The 14994-nt window shown below is 41.9% G+C and overlaps 1 protein-coding gene and 1 pseudogene across 3 annotated transcripts in view; both read right to left on the bottom strand.

Annotated features, from left to right (window-relative positions):
• Nucleotides 1-5066: 5066 nt before the first annotated feature.
• On the bottom strand, nt 5067-7008 carry LOC146670843 (uncharacterized; annotated as a pseudogene).
• A 5682-nt stretch (nt 7009-12690) lies between these two features.
• The window catches only part of LOC146670844 (uncharacterized), a 58820-nt gene continuing 56516 nt past the window's right edge, over nt 12691-14994 (bottom strand). For 2 of the 3 annotated variants that reach the window (XM_085402961.1, XM_085402960.1), the window contains exon 15: nt 12691-13315. In XM_085402961.1, the coding sequence (XP_085259087.1) occupies nt 13235-13315 (81 nt within the window). In that variant the 3' untranslated portion in view covers nt 12691-13234. The remainder of the gene's footprint in view (nt 13316-14994) is intronic. The other variant, XR_014911374.1, reaches the window with a different exon arrangement.

The raw sequence follows: 14994 nt of genomic DNA on the forward strand, positions 1-14994 counted from the left end.
TCTAGCGGCCTCTTCATGGTTCCCATTCGCCTGCGGGATCCCCAGGTACTTGTAACTGTCCTCTATGTCTGCAATGTTGCCTTCTGGTAGTTCAATCCCCTCAGTTCTGACTACCTTCCCTCTCTTTGTTACCATCCGACTACACTTCTCCAGTCCGAACGACATTCCAATGTCATTGCTGTATAGCCTGGTAGTGTGGATCAGTGAATCGATGTCTCGTTCACTCTTGGCATACAGCTTGATGTCATCCATGTACAGGAGGTGGCTGACAACTGCTCCGTTCCGTAGTCGGTATCCGTAGCCAGTCTTGTTAATGATCTCACTGAGGGGGTTCAGGCCTATGCAGAACAGCAGTGGGGACAGAGCATCTCCTTGGTAGATCCCGCACTTGATGGTGACTTGTGCTATGGGCTTGGAGTTTGCCTCTAGTGTTGTACGCCACATCCCCATTGAGTTCCTGATGAAGGCTCTTAGGGTCCCATTGATCTTGTACAATTCTAGGCATTCCAGTATCCAGCTGTGGGGCATTGAGTCATAGGCCTTCTTGTAATCAATCCAGGCAGTGCACAGGTTGGTCAGTCTGGTCTTGCAGTCTCGGCTGATTGTTCTGTCTACCAGTAGCTGGTGTTTTGCGCCTCTGGTATTCTTGCCAATTCCTTTCTGTGTCCCGCTCATGTATTGACTCATGTGCCTGTTCATCTTAGCCGATATGATGCCTGACAGGAGCTTCCATGTAGTACTGAGGCAGGTTATTGGTCGGTAGTTGGAGGGGACCGGTCCCTTCTTGGGGTCCTTGGGGATCAGGACCGTCCGGCCTTCAGTTAGCCATTCCGGATGTCTCTCGTTAACTAGCAGCTGGTTCATTTGTGCTGCCAGACGCTCGTGGAGTGCAGTCAGCTTCTTCAGCCAGTAGGCGTGAACCATGTCGGGCCCTGGTGCTGTCCAACTCTTCATACTGGAGACCCTTTCTTGGATATCTGCCACTGTGATGGTTACTGGACCCTGTTCAGGGAGGTCGCTGACGGCAATGCTCAGTGGCTAGAGGATCTGAGGGCTGACCACAGCGACCTCCCTGATATATATATATATATATATATATATATATATATATATATATATATATATATATATATAAATTCTTTACAAATCCTACCATGTGGATTCATGGATTTTTTTTTCACATTCTGTCTCTCACAGTTGAAGTGTACCTCTGGTGCAAATTACTGACCTCTGTCATCATTTTAGGTGGGGGAACTTGCACAATCGGTGGCTGACTAAATACTTTTTTGCCAGACTATAAATATATAAAGCATTTGTAAAAATATAACACCATAATATACATAAAACACAATTACTTAAAAGAAATCAATAAATACACAAACACTTCAACCAGTGCTTTCTCAGACTGGATGAGTAACGGGAACCGTTGGATCTGTGAGCGCTAAAATTATACTGTTACTCGAACCATCCAGTCGTTCTCTAAAATTGAACATTAGCTTTCTTAAAAGTGCTTTAAAAGTCCAAACACACACAGCTACAAACATCTGGCTGGCACTACCCCTCCAAAAGATTCTTATCGCATCATTATATGCAACATGCAGCTTCTGCATGCTACAGTGTTTGTAGGATGACCACAAGGGGGCAGTATATATCGGTGTGCAATACGCTTTAAACAAAGCCACTTTAACTGGAAGTGAACAAAAGCTGAATTTGCGTGCAGTAGCATTTGCCTGCACATAGAGCTCACACCGCTGTCTGTATATGTCATCATCATCATTCATTTTCTCAGTAATAAAGTCCCCGAGGTATTTCACCTTTTTATGAACTTCAAGAGTTTTTTGTGCCAGTTTAAACAAAGGGAAATTTAGCTGTTTATCCTGCTTGGTTCTACATATCAAAACAGCACTTTTAGCAGCATTGTACTTCATGTCATATTGCACACCATATTCAGTACAGACATTGAGAAGATCCTGTAACCCAGCACTGCTTGGACTATAAACAACCAGGTCATCTGCATACATGAGATGATTTATCAATGTTTTACCTAATATACACCCAGTGTTACAGGCTCTCAGCTGTATGGACAAATCATCAACATATAAATTAAATAAAATTGGAGACAAAATCCCACCCCGTCTAACACCATTGCTGACGCCAAAGGGGGCAGAAATACTGCTTCCCCATTTAACCTGCATGTTCTGATGAGCGTACCAGTAAGAGAGAATCCTCACGATGTATTGAGGAACTCCCCGTCTCTTCAGTTTATCAAAAAGTTTTCTGTGGTTCACTCGATCAAAAGCCTTAGAGCATGGGTCCCCAAACTTTTTCCAGTGAAGGCCACATAACTTTTCCCTTCTCTGATGGGGGCCAGGGTCAGTTTTTAACAGAAAAAGTGTGATAATCGCAGGTTTGCCGAAATGTTAACCTTTATTGTTTTCCAGAAAGCCGCACATAACCAAATATTAATAACCCTTTCCGAGATCAAATAACCCTCTTTGGGTTCTTCACAGAAAAAATTAACGTAGGAAATACTTAATAACACTATTTATGACATCAATAAATAATCAAATAACCTTCTTTGGGTTCTTCACAGAAAAAAAGTCAGGAAATATATAATAACAGTATTTCTGAAATCAATAATAACCAAATAACCCTCTCTGGGTTCTTCACAGAAAGAAAGTTTCTGTTGTGCCGTGCGCAGTGTTGGGGAGTAACGGAATACATGTACCGCCGTTACGTATTTAAAATACAAAATATGAGTAACTGTATTCCGTTACGGTTACCGTTTAAAAAGGTGGTATTTAGAATACAGTTACTTTGTTGAAATAAATGGATTACACTGGGGTACTTTCCTGTTTCATTTTGTCGCGGGTCAGGACTGTTTGGGTTTGGTTTGACAGCTACGTTCTGTTGTTCCAGGCGGCAGGGTTATGGTTGCCATGGTTACAGGGCGACGCTCTCTCTCTCTCTCTGCGACTGTGTGTTTCCTGGGTGAGAGAGCGCCTTTTCGTTGTTGTTGTTGTTGTGCTAAGCTAACAGGCAGAATGCTACAAGCATAGCTCTAAAGAATGTAGCATCATGGGCAGTGTAGTCCGTGCTGCAGGGAGAATGGACTGCCATACACGTTATGGGTCTGTGAGCGCGAGGAGGGAGAAAAAGGGGAGTGGAAAGGTACGAGCTGTCATCGAGGAAAACCGGGAGCTGGAAGCATGTAAATATAATAATAACCACTGCAGCCAAGAAGAGTGCCTGACGAGCCCAGTTGTAAGTAAGCTATTAAGACTCGACTGTACACTGTGTTCGTGTTTTCCTCCGAAAACAATAAGTTCCGTTGGAGCAGCCTTTCAACGCCTCTCTCTGTCTCTCGCAAGCAAAGTTGACCCACACAACAAAGTAAAGCTATTTTTCGGCTACGAGCCGACAGGGACCCCGCCGTATTAGTCAGAGGTCCCTTTACTACAGTTCGGAGTCGCGGACCTTCAGTAATAGTAATAAATCACAGCAATAGTACATTCACGTTGTTGTAAAAAGCATGATAATATATTAAGTAATCCAAAGTATTCAGAATACGTTACTGTCATTGAGTAACGTAACGGAATACGTTACAGAATACATTTTGGGGCATGTATTCTGTATTCTGTAATGGAATACATTTTAAAAGTAACCTTCCCAACACTGGCCGTGCGCAATCTTAAGCTTCAGTTGTCAGAGCAGAATCTCTTAAATGACTCATATGAGCAGTCTCTCAAAGTTCTTGTGTTCTTTCCTTATAATCCAGTTTTGTAGGTGCCAGTAGGGTAGCCTAGTAGACACCACTGTTTGCTTTCTCTCATCAACTTCCCTCTGAAAACCACAAAGCAAGCAGGCTGAGAAACCAAACTAAGTGATACAGCACCTACACAGCACAAAACATTTCAATACCAGTATGGTTGTGGAGATGGATTTTATCCCAGTAGATTTTATTATGATTATATTTGTTTATACTCAGAATAACTTATTCAAGTCTCAAAAGTGAGCTTACCTATGTACTGTATGTTCATCAGTGTGAACTGTGGGCCTGCATCTGGCCGGTGAGAAGTTGAATGTCCGGTTCCATTCTAGTCACAGCCAGTCTCAAACACTGATGCAGATGTTCATCTGTCAATCTTGATCTCATCGGAGTTTTCATGAGTTTCATGCGTGAAAAGGTTTGCTCGCAGATATACGTGCTGCCAAAAAGTGTGGACATCTTCATTGCATGTTTTTTTTATGTTAGGGTACGTGTCATTTGGGAGGGCGGCATAGAAGTCAACGAGACTGTTGGGCTTGAATGGGTCTTTCAGAACATCACAGTTCTGTAACTCGACCAGCTCAAACTGATAAAAAGGCTGGGCTTCATCGATGTCGGCAACAAAGGGGTTTTGGAAAAGACGGATTTCTTTTGCATGAACATGTAGTTGACGGAATCACACACTGAACTCCGCCTTCAGCATTTCCAGTGCTTCCACACACTTTTCAGCTGGGAACGGGACCGCTGGGTTCTCTGCAGAAAGGTTTTGGGTAGCAGGGAGATGGGTGAAGTTGTGCTTTTTCACTTGTTCCAAAAGCAGCGCTAGTTTCAACTCAAATGCAGGGAATACATGTTCCAAATGAGTTTCCCCTGGCCTTGTAGCTGCAAGTTAAGGCCGTTCAGCATTTCCATCACGTCTGTTAAAAATGCGAGGTGCCACTTCCATTCTGGGTCGATCAGCTCTGGGACCGTTTTGCCTTTTGAATGAAGAAATGCGTTAATTTCGGGTAGCAGCTCGTAAAAACGCCTCAAAACTCTGCCGCGGCTCAACCATTGTCTAGTACAGCACATCTCCGTATGCAGATTCCAGTTCAGACGGGTCACGTTCACGTTCTGGGAAAAGTGCGGTTTAGTGTGGTTTACAATTCAAATCAAATGAGCTTTATTGACATGAGGAAACATTTCCAGAGATTCAGTCGGGCAGGCCCACTACACCCCAGTGTTCTATGGGTGCATTAGTGTCGATCGCGTGGCCAGACTGAAAAAATAATAATGCGAGGGAAAAAATAATGCATCTCTAATATTGTTCAGGGGGCCGGGACAAATGTGGAGGCAGGCCGTATCCGGCCCACAGGCCGTAGTTTGGGGACCACTGCCTTAGAGGCATTAATGAAACAGATGAGGACAGATGAATTTTTAGCCCTATACAAACTATTTCCTTGAGTGCACATATGCACATGTCAGTGCCGTGCTTTGGTTTGAAGCCAAACTGATTATCCAGAGAAGAGATGAACACACTAACTCTGTCAAACAAGATTCTTTCTAACACCTTAGATAAAATACTGGCTAGTGCAATCGGCCTGTAATTATCCAAACAGCTCACTTTTGCAGCTTTGTCCTTCATAACTGGTACCAGTAAAATACACAGCATTGAGTCTGGTAATATGCCATGAATCATAAACCCAGTGAAGCAGAGTGCTAAAAGAGGAGCTAGCCTTAAACTAGCATGTTTTATATGTTCTGCAGTGATGTGATCCAAACCAGAAGCTTTATTATCAGATAACCTATGAATGGCTTCATATACTTCATATGTCCTTACACTTATTGTGTCATTACTCATGTCAAAATTGTCCTCACATGGTTCACTTTTTATACAGTTAAACAACGCACTGTAATGCTGTCTCCATAATGCTGCAATGTTATCTGCCCCAGAAACACCTTCAACAGTTGATGGTAGAGATGGTTTACAGTTATTAAGAGCTTTCACCTCTTTCCAAAAATCTGTCCTATTATTTCACAGCATTTTCCTGGCCAAAGAATCCGCTCTCAGCATTTGCTCATTTTTAGTTTTAAAGCGAGCAGCGTACTTATATCTGGCATTCGCACATTTTTTCTGTTCAAATTCTGGGCCTTGTTTAGGTCTTCCAGCCATGGCCCAACATTTATAAGCTATGCGAGCTTCATCATGGTACGTGGATACATGTTCTTTCCAGCCAGGTCTGATGTTAGGTTTCTTATGCTTGTGTTGTTTATCAAGCAGTGTACCACTTTCATACAGAGCAGTCACTATATCATCATACATGGAGCAGAGTAAATGTTTATGCACAGCATTCTTACAGGTGACATCCTTTCACAAAATAGCTTCTTTGGGCAAAGAAATGTTGTTCAGCTGTATATCGGTGTTACTATGATAAGCTAAGAAATCATCTTCACTAAATGCTGACCAGTCTAATTTTACACTGGTAGCAATATTAGCAATGTTATTTCCAGTTGTTGCTGGCATTTGTTCCACATTCATAGTAAAACCAAAAGTCTGACACAGTTACCTCATACCTAATAGTCATGTTTGCTAAAGCTGCATGTCCATCAGCTGTACAGATACGGTGGTCCAGTCATGATGTACTATGCCAGGCTTCACTTATGTATGTATAGCTGTCTGCAGGCAGTAACACTTTGGTAGGCAGGATAAGATTATTAACTTCACAAAAGTGGGTTAAATGGTTAGCAAACTGAGAACTGCTGTCTGTGAGATCAGCATTAAAATCACCCAAAACATATATACTGTAAGTATTGTTGTCTTGAATAAATGCATTAATAAAAGCCAACCTACTGAGGTAGTCTTGCTCATTTTCACAAGATTCATAGGGAGTATAAATATTAAGAATGATAAAACTACTATTATTCTGTGTATATTGTATACCAGTACACCAGTCTACATTCAGTCTAATGGGCTTTATCATGGGGTCTATTTTTTTGTCCCAAAGCACAGCAACCACTCCACTACCTCTGACTATAGCTGTGCTGAGATCAGTTTTTGATTCCCCCACTCCCAAAAAACTTGCATTTAGACAGTTAAGTTTTCCCAGGTCCTGTTTGGACAACCATGTCTCCTGCAAGCATAAAATGTCACATTCTGCAAGCAGACTGTCCACAACAATCCGTCGAGCTTTATCCCCTGCACTCTGTCCCAAACGTAGACCACGACAGTTGTAAGATAATACCCGAATAGACATCTTCATGTTGATACATTGGTACCAGAAGGCGCAGTTATCTCCCGTGCTGGATCCACTGTGCTTGGCACCACCGTACCGGGCTTACGAGGTTCATAAAAGCGCTGGACCAGAGCCCCTTCAGGCCAGAGTTCAGGATTGTACATTTCACCCACATCATTACATTCAGCAGTAACCTTGAAAGAGCCGAACCTGCTACGTTTACTAGCAATTTTTTTGACAGGTCACATCTCTTTTGAATTTCTCTCTCAAATACAGAGCAAGAGTTTTCAACATTATGCACTCCACACTGTATATAAATGCCACTTGTTTTGCACATATTCAACTCTGTATATTTTATATATTTTATTATTATTATTATTATTATTATTATTATTATTATTTTATTTTATTTTTTTACTATTTAATTTGTAAAAATGTGTATACACACACACACGTAGGAAAATATTTAGTATACACATCCAGAAATGCATACACTATTATATATTGTACATATATTTATTAGTTTCAGGTTGGCCATTCTTGTATTTTGCTCGTTTGTGTTGTTGTGTTTGCACATCTCTGTTGCTTGTGGGGCTCACACACAAGAATTTCACTCGCATGTGCTGTGCCAGTGTGCCTGCACATGTGATGTGACAATAAAAAGTGATTTGATTTGATTTGATTTGAGTTTCTGCATCTACATTCAGGGCAAATTTAGTGGCAAACACGCTCACCAATTTAGTTTTCACAGTTCTGATTGTAGGGGAGACCGGGGATAGTTGTAACGTGGGTCAGTTGTAACACTTCCAGTTTCTCCAATCAGGGCTAAGTTTCAAATGATGTGATTCATCCTGTGCATGCCCAATTCAGTTCTGCTATCACAAGTGAAAAATCAGCACATTTTGTCAAACACAGACAATTTAACACGAAAAAAAAGTCATTTGTATGCCAAAAAGTAAGTTTTTCTACTTTATTTCAATTTCTAATAGCATTATCTGCTTTGCAGTTAAACTCATCAAACTTAAATTATGTTATTTGTATGTCTATGGGGATATATTCTGTGTAGGTCTTTAGTGCTAATGTTTTAGTCGTTGGCTATAATATTAGCTAGTTCATGGCTATAGGAGTCTGGGTCAGTTGTAACAGCTACAGTCTGGGTTAGTTGTAACATCTGCGTTATTGTTACAACTTACCACACTATTACTTTAACTTATATTAAACAAAGTTGGGGCAACGACATCAGCAACAAGCGTTTCTTTGTGTACAGATTCCCTGGACTGTTTCCCTGGTGTGCGAGTGGATTCGTGTTTGGATTGTGTGGAGAAAGACGAGCGTGTTCCCCTGGATTTTCCCCAGAGCCCTGCCCCCCTCACCTTTTGTACATAGCACTGCCTCGCATCTGTGTATATACACTCATTGGACATTGTTCTTTAATAAATTCTCTTGTGTGCATCATCCCCGGAGTCCAGCGCATGAGTCCACCTTGTACTTCGTGACAGTTACAACTAACCCAGACTATGGGGTTAATTGCAACATTTCACTCTTTGTGTTTGAGGCCATACCATGCAATGGGTAATTGTGCTGCAGAGAAAATAGCTGCACTATTTAATAGCAGAGACATGTAAATACTTTGCATTACATTTTTAATCCACTACCTTAAAAGAGCTCCAATTTACAGACAGAAATGTCAAAAATGTTACAACTATCCCCGGTCTCCCCTACTCACAGCTCCAGTGCCGATAACCAATACAGGTCCAGGCCTCTTATTGTGTCCAGTGGTAGCAGCATGCATTCCTGAACCCGAATTAACCTTCTCCAGCTTGTGACGAGACTTGCCATTTTTCACAACTTTACTCCATTGTGGGGAGCATGTAAGAAGCACTGTCTCAACGGGACCCTCTGTTGTTGCAGTAGTTTCCATATTACGACCTGAGGCTGTCGTCAGAGCCTGATCTTGACCACATAGCAACATCTCCAGACAAAACGCTGACACTGTGCTTTTCCCAGTCCTTGAAGCAGCCAAAGCTCTGGCTCCCTGCCTTCCGCGCGGGCCGCCTTTACTTCGACTCCCCCACCGCTCCTCTGCATGTTTCCCCAGGGGAAAGTGGGAAGCGGTCCCCGACCCCTGAGCATTCAGAGTAACAGGCTCAGCCGGCACCTCAGACCGACACTCAAGAGCAGTCACACGTTGGTCGACCTCCACAGCATTGGTCATAACTTGCTCGCAGACATCCGCCTGTAGTTTAATACTTCAACAATCCTGTTTTGCAGTGTTAGTGAGTGACTGGCTGCTCCCATTTGGGATTAGAACGATGCCAACTTATCCCATAGTTCAGCCAATAATGCGTATATACGCAGCCAATCAACGTCATTGACAGGCTATGACAGCGTCCTTATGTGCCGACACCGGTGTTTTAGCAAAGCGGCTGATGTGGAGTGAAGCCACGTTAATGACAACGTGTACAACCATTGGAGATGTGAGCAGGACAGACGGAACAACAGACGGAAAAAGTGTGGACTTTATACCAGTTTTTAAATTGTGTTGATCGGCCACGTAAAACCAGAGTTGTGATAAAAAAATAAAAATAAAATAAAAATAGGCAATGTTTGTTTTTCTTCCTGAATACTATAATTGTTTATATTTACTGCGGGAAGAAACGGTAAAAACGGCGTTTTATAAGAAAAAAGGCTCGAAAGCCTGTGAGCAAAAACAAACCCCACCCCCCTCTTCCTTTCCTATTCGTCCAAGAAAGTACCATGTCGACCAATCAAAAAATGATATGGCAACGTGGCATCTAGTTGTTAAGAAACGGGGTGAATTTTTAGGAGTGACGGCGGTGTTTTGAGATGTGAGAGATTTGAGACGTTTAGTGCAAATCTTGTGTAGTTAGTGTGTAGTGTAGTTTCGTTGTGTGTGTCAGAACAATGAGGCGACGGCTGAATGTTACAGGTGTTACAGCAGTGATACATCTGCTGCTGTCAGGCCTGCAGGTATCAGGCTGTTGTTCTCCTTCATCGCATAGTGGACAGAAATTATTTTTTTGGAGTGGCACAAATAATTTTGTGTGGCATCAGATTTGATGCAGAACAGCTGATTGTTCTGTAAATAGTTTGAAATGTTTATTGAAAAAAAAAAAATCGCCTTGGCTGCATTAAAAAAAAAAATAGCTGCAAAAAACTTTGTTTGCATAACTCAGTTACTTTTTTTGAAGAACTATATAAATAATTGCCCAACATTGGTCGTTATATACTGTATTTTGCAGACAGAGTTACAGGACTCTCTCCCAGACCACAGACTCATAATACAAGTCAGAGATTTAAAAAATAAATTAAAAAAAAAACAAAAGAAAGACAGTTGTGTTTTCAAAATTGGAGTTCAAGTTATTTTTACTTCCAATAGTGTTAACATACTGCACAGGTCAATGACTAGAATTTTTTAATTTTTCATTGTAAGTGGGGCCAAAGCAGTTAATTAAAAGTCGTCTAACATAAATGTAAATGCTGTAATTTGATTATTTTAAACAGTAGCACTGCCAGGCTTCTACCTTTCTATCTTTAAAACCCGGAGAGCAGCCAAATGGCTTTTAGCTAAGCTTTAGCTTCAGCGAAGTGGAAGCTAAATTGGCTAGTCATTCATATGTAAATTAGGTTGTTACCTGGGAATTCTGGAGGGGAGGGGGGGGGTGTGTGATTGAGGGGGTGGGGGAGCTGCTAAAAGCTGTGAACTTCCTTTTGTGTTCGTCTTGATGCATTCTCAATCATCCAGGGAAATAAATCTCCAAAAGTCACCAACTTGGAGTGTTTCAGTTTGCCATCTTAGGGAGAAATCAACACACATGGGTGTATGTCCTTTGTTGCTGAGATTTATTGATAAAAACAGTACAAAAAATCAACCATTTGTACACATATTTACAAATGGCCTGCTGAGTGGTGCACGGAGCATGTTCATTGGTTCATGGACCTCCCTGAACTAATGGCATTTATTGCAATTGTCATCTTGCGGGGGGTTAACAGGGTTCCATCTCTAAATGACTGCTGGTCAGCAAACCTGGGAAACCCACAGATCATTGGAACTATGGCATGAAAGAGCTTCCAAGACAACATGCAACACCTACGCTTTGATGACAAGTCCACCCGCAGTGATCGAGCAAAGACTGATAAGTTCGCTGCAATTTCCAGTGTGTGGGGATCATTTGTCACCAACTGCATCACGTGCTACAACCCTGGTCTACATATCACCGTTGATGAACAGCTTTTCCCATCAAAGACTCAGTGCTGTTTCCTGCAGAATATTGCAAGTAAACCTGACAAGTTTGGGATCAAGTTTTGGGTGGCTTGCGACCTAAAATCCAAGTACATTTGCAATGTCTTCCCATATCTTGGCAAGGACCCCAATCGTCCCACTGGGGAGAGACTTTCTGACAATGTAGTAATGAGGCTGATGGAACCATTCCTAGACAAGGGCAGAAATGTTACCACGGACAATTTTTTCACATCGCTTTCACTTGCGCAAAAACTTCTTAGACGGAAAACCACCATCCTCGGCACAGTCAACAAGATTCGCAGGAAAATTCCTCAATCCACTAGACAGATCGCAATGAATTCACCACTCAGGTATGTTGCAGGTCTTTTGTGGTTCTATGTTTATGTGTTTCATTGTGTGTAAAAGGGCTATGGAAATAACAATTTATCTTATTTCTTAGGTGTTTTCAGGAACACGGCAACTGGCCAGCGCCGTGTTCCTCTGCGGACAGTGTACTCCCGAACCATCTGGTCCATCACATCCACGCCACACTTTGTTTTGTTGTAAAGGGTGACAGTGTTTGGCTTCCTTTTGATAGTGTTATCAGTCTGAACCACGCTGTGCATGCTGCTAAGAATATAGACTGTCTTCTTCTGTTTGGCCGCATATGCCATCAGCGTGGCAGCAGAGGTTGAAAACACCTAAGAAATAAGATAAATGGATAGTACTGGATGGTACTTGGATTTTAGGTCGCAAGCCACCCAAAACTTGATCCCAAACTTGTCAGGTTTACTTGCAATATTCTGCAGGAAACAGCACCGAGTCTTTGATGGGAAAAGCTGTTCATCAACGGTGATATGTAGACCAGGGTTGTAGCATGTGATGCAGTTGGTGACAAATGATCCCCACACACTGGAAATTGCAGCGAACTTATCAGTTTTTGCTCGATCACTGCGGGTGGACTTGTCATCAAAGCGTAGGTGTTGCATGTTGTCTTGGAAGCTCTTTCATGCCATAGTTCCAATGATCTGTGGGTTTCCCAGGTTTGCTGACCAGCAGTCATTTAGAGATGGAACCCTGTTAACCCCCCGCAAGATGACAATTGCAATAAATGCCATTAGTTCAGGGAGGTCCATGAACCAATGAACATGCTCCGTGCACCACTCAGCAGGCCATTTGTAAATATGTGTACAAATGGTTGTTTTTTTTTGTTTTTTTTTGTACTGTTTTTATCAATAAATCTCAGCAACAAAGAACATACACCCATGTGTGTTGATTTCTCCCTAAGATGGCAAACTGAAACACTCCAAGTTGGTGACTTCTGGAGATTTATTTCCCTGGATGATTGAGAATGCATCAAGACGAACACAAAAGGAAGTTCACAGCTTTTAGCAGCTCCCCCACCCCCTCATCCACACACCCCCACTCCTCTCCCTCCAGAATTCCCAGGTAACAACCTAATTTACATATGAATGACTAGCCAATTTAGCTTCCACTTCGCTGAAGCTAAAGCCTAGCTAAAAGCCATTTGGCTGCTCTCTGGGTTTTAAAGGTAGAAAAGCCAAATGGCTGCTCTCCGGGAGTTTAATTAATAAACCATGTGACTGGGCTGGATTAGATGCCGGCAGACTCCCTCATCGGCACCAATATTCCTAATGTAACAAGCCCGGTGTAGTTCTTCTGGCAAGAACTTGGTCACTTAAAACCAGTACAGCAGTAAAACATTTTACATGAGGTGGACAGTTTATTGCTTGGACGTGGAGCTGGGGTAATCCACAAAACCTTCTTGATTTGCGACTGCAGAGCAGGTACATGAATAGGCATGCTGCGGCTTGTTCGGTCTCACTCTTCTTCACATTCTTCACAAGTTTATCCTCCTTAGGGCTCAGAGTCATTCACAGACCACCTTTTCTTCATCTGGAGTGTTAACAAGCTGTATAGAGCAGATCCTCGTACCCAGATTCTGCGATGGCCAAATTTAGAAAAGATTTTCTCATCAGTCCGGAACTTCTAAAGATGTGTTCTGTGTGGGCAAGGGCTTTCAATTATGGTGGTTTCAGGTGAATTTATGATGATGGAACTTTCAGGTGTCTGTATGATAAAGAGAAAGAGAGAAGTGTTTAGTCTGTGTATTATCAAGTCAAGTGTTTGCTTGACTCGTGAAACAAACAAACTGAGACTGGACACTTGTAGATGCACGAGGGGGGCGACAGCTAAGCTGGGTTAGAACAGATCTAACCCAGGCAGCTGAAAAATCAAGCCACTGTTGCAGTCCCCAATCTGCAGTTGCTCTAATCAGGTCCCTTGAGTATGTTTACAGCCTGTTAGAGAAAATGCCCAGGGTCTCTGTGGCAGAATGAATGGCTGTAGTCAGCTCTTATCAGTCCAAAAGTTATGGCTGCGTAGTCCATATCTTTGGGTAAGCTTTCAAGTGGAGCGGAGTAGAGCTCGCTTTACACCCTGGGCTGTGTATCTGAACTGTGATCTTTTCCAAAACCTAAGTAGTTTTGTAGCTTAGACCTCCATGTATCAGACAATACAATAGAAATAGAGGTAGTCAGTAAGTGAAAGTACATTTAAAATCCATGCGTCAAACAAAATGTCTGTGTTGACAGTCATGTGGCCTAAATCTTTTTTTTGCATCGTTGTGGAAATTTGGGGATTTCTTGGGACTGTTATAAAAGCATACATCTTTTATAACTTTACGAAAACAAGAATTTGGTGCAAATGTTTGAATTTATTTTGGACATTCTCTAATCCGCACCGTGTCAGAATTATACACGCATGCTCCAATATATAGATCAACCACCCCTATTAATATTAATGTCACGGCGAGTGAGATGAGCCGTGTGGGAAATAGAGGATCCAAAAGCAGGCACTTGTAAAGGGGTGAGGGTGGTTTATTATATACGAAATAAATATAGACAAACAGCAAATGGAGCACGAACTAAACTAGACTGGAAACAACTAAACTACAGAGCAGAAACCTGGACAAGAATGAGAACGAGCAGAGGAGAATGACAATGGACAGCAGGGAGAACACATGGGTGAGACATGGTGGATACACAGACGGACCAGCAACTACAAACACAGAAGACGCGACTTAAATACACACAGAAACACAGGGAGATTACACACAGGTGGGGAACACAGCTGAGAGTAATCAACAAGACGAGACAGAGGTAAAACTGAACACACACTCACACGAGACTCAGACCTTCACAATAAAACAGGAACAAGAAACCATCACACAAAGACGCAGACTCGACACAGAGACAGACAGAAAAAACAATATTGTTATTATTGTTTTATAGTATTGTTCTGTTTGTTCTTATCCTCCTGCTGCTAAACTAATTTCCCCTTGTGGGACAATAAAGAAATTGAATTGAAAATGACACATGGAACTAAACTAAACCTGCAAAAACATGACAACTCAAAATACTGGGTCAAACTGACCCAGAACCGTGACAATTAATGTAAATGTCCTTTAGCCAGTTGCACAACAACCAGGTGCTTTTCATAGCCAAGAACCGTCTTATGGTTGGATGCTTGAACCCTCTTCTTGGCTGAACTGGTAAAGAGTCATTCGTCTCAAATTCTGTAGAATTTTAGCTTTAAATATCACACATACTTTACATACTACATACTAACATTTTCAGTGGCCTTTCTTGCCATCAAAATAAACCTGGATCTGTAATTTGGGACCGGTACATTAAAAAAAAAAATGTCTGCGTGCTGACAAGTTAAAAATATATATATATTTTTTTAAT

The sequence above is a fragment of the Rhamphochromis longiceps genome, linkage group LG4 (assembly GCF_057381845.1).
Source record: "Rhamphochromis longiceps isolate RC_006_pf linkage group LG4, R_longiceps_female_GT1.1, whole genome shotgun sequence".
Classification (NCBI taxonomy): Eukaryota; Metazoa; Chordata; class Actinopteri; order Cichliformes; family Cichlidae; genus Rhamphochromis; species Rhamphochromis longiceps.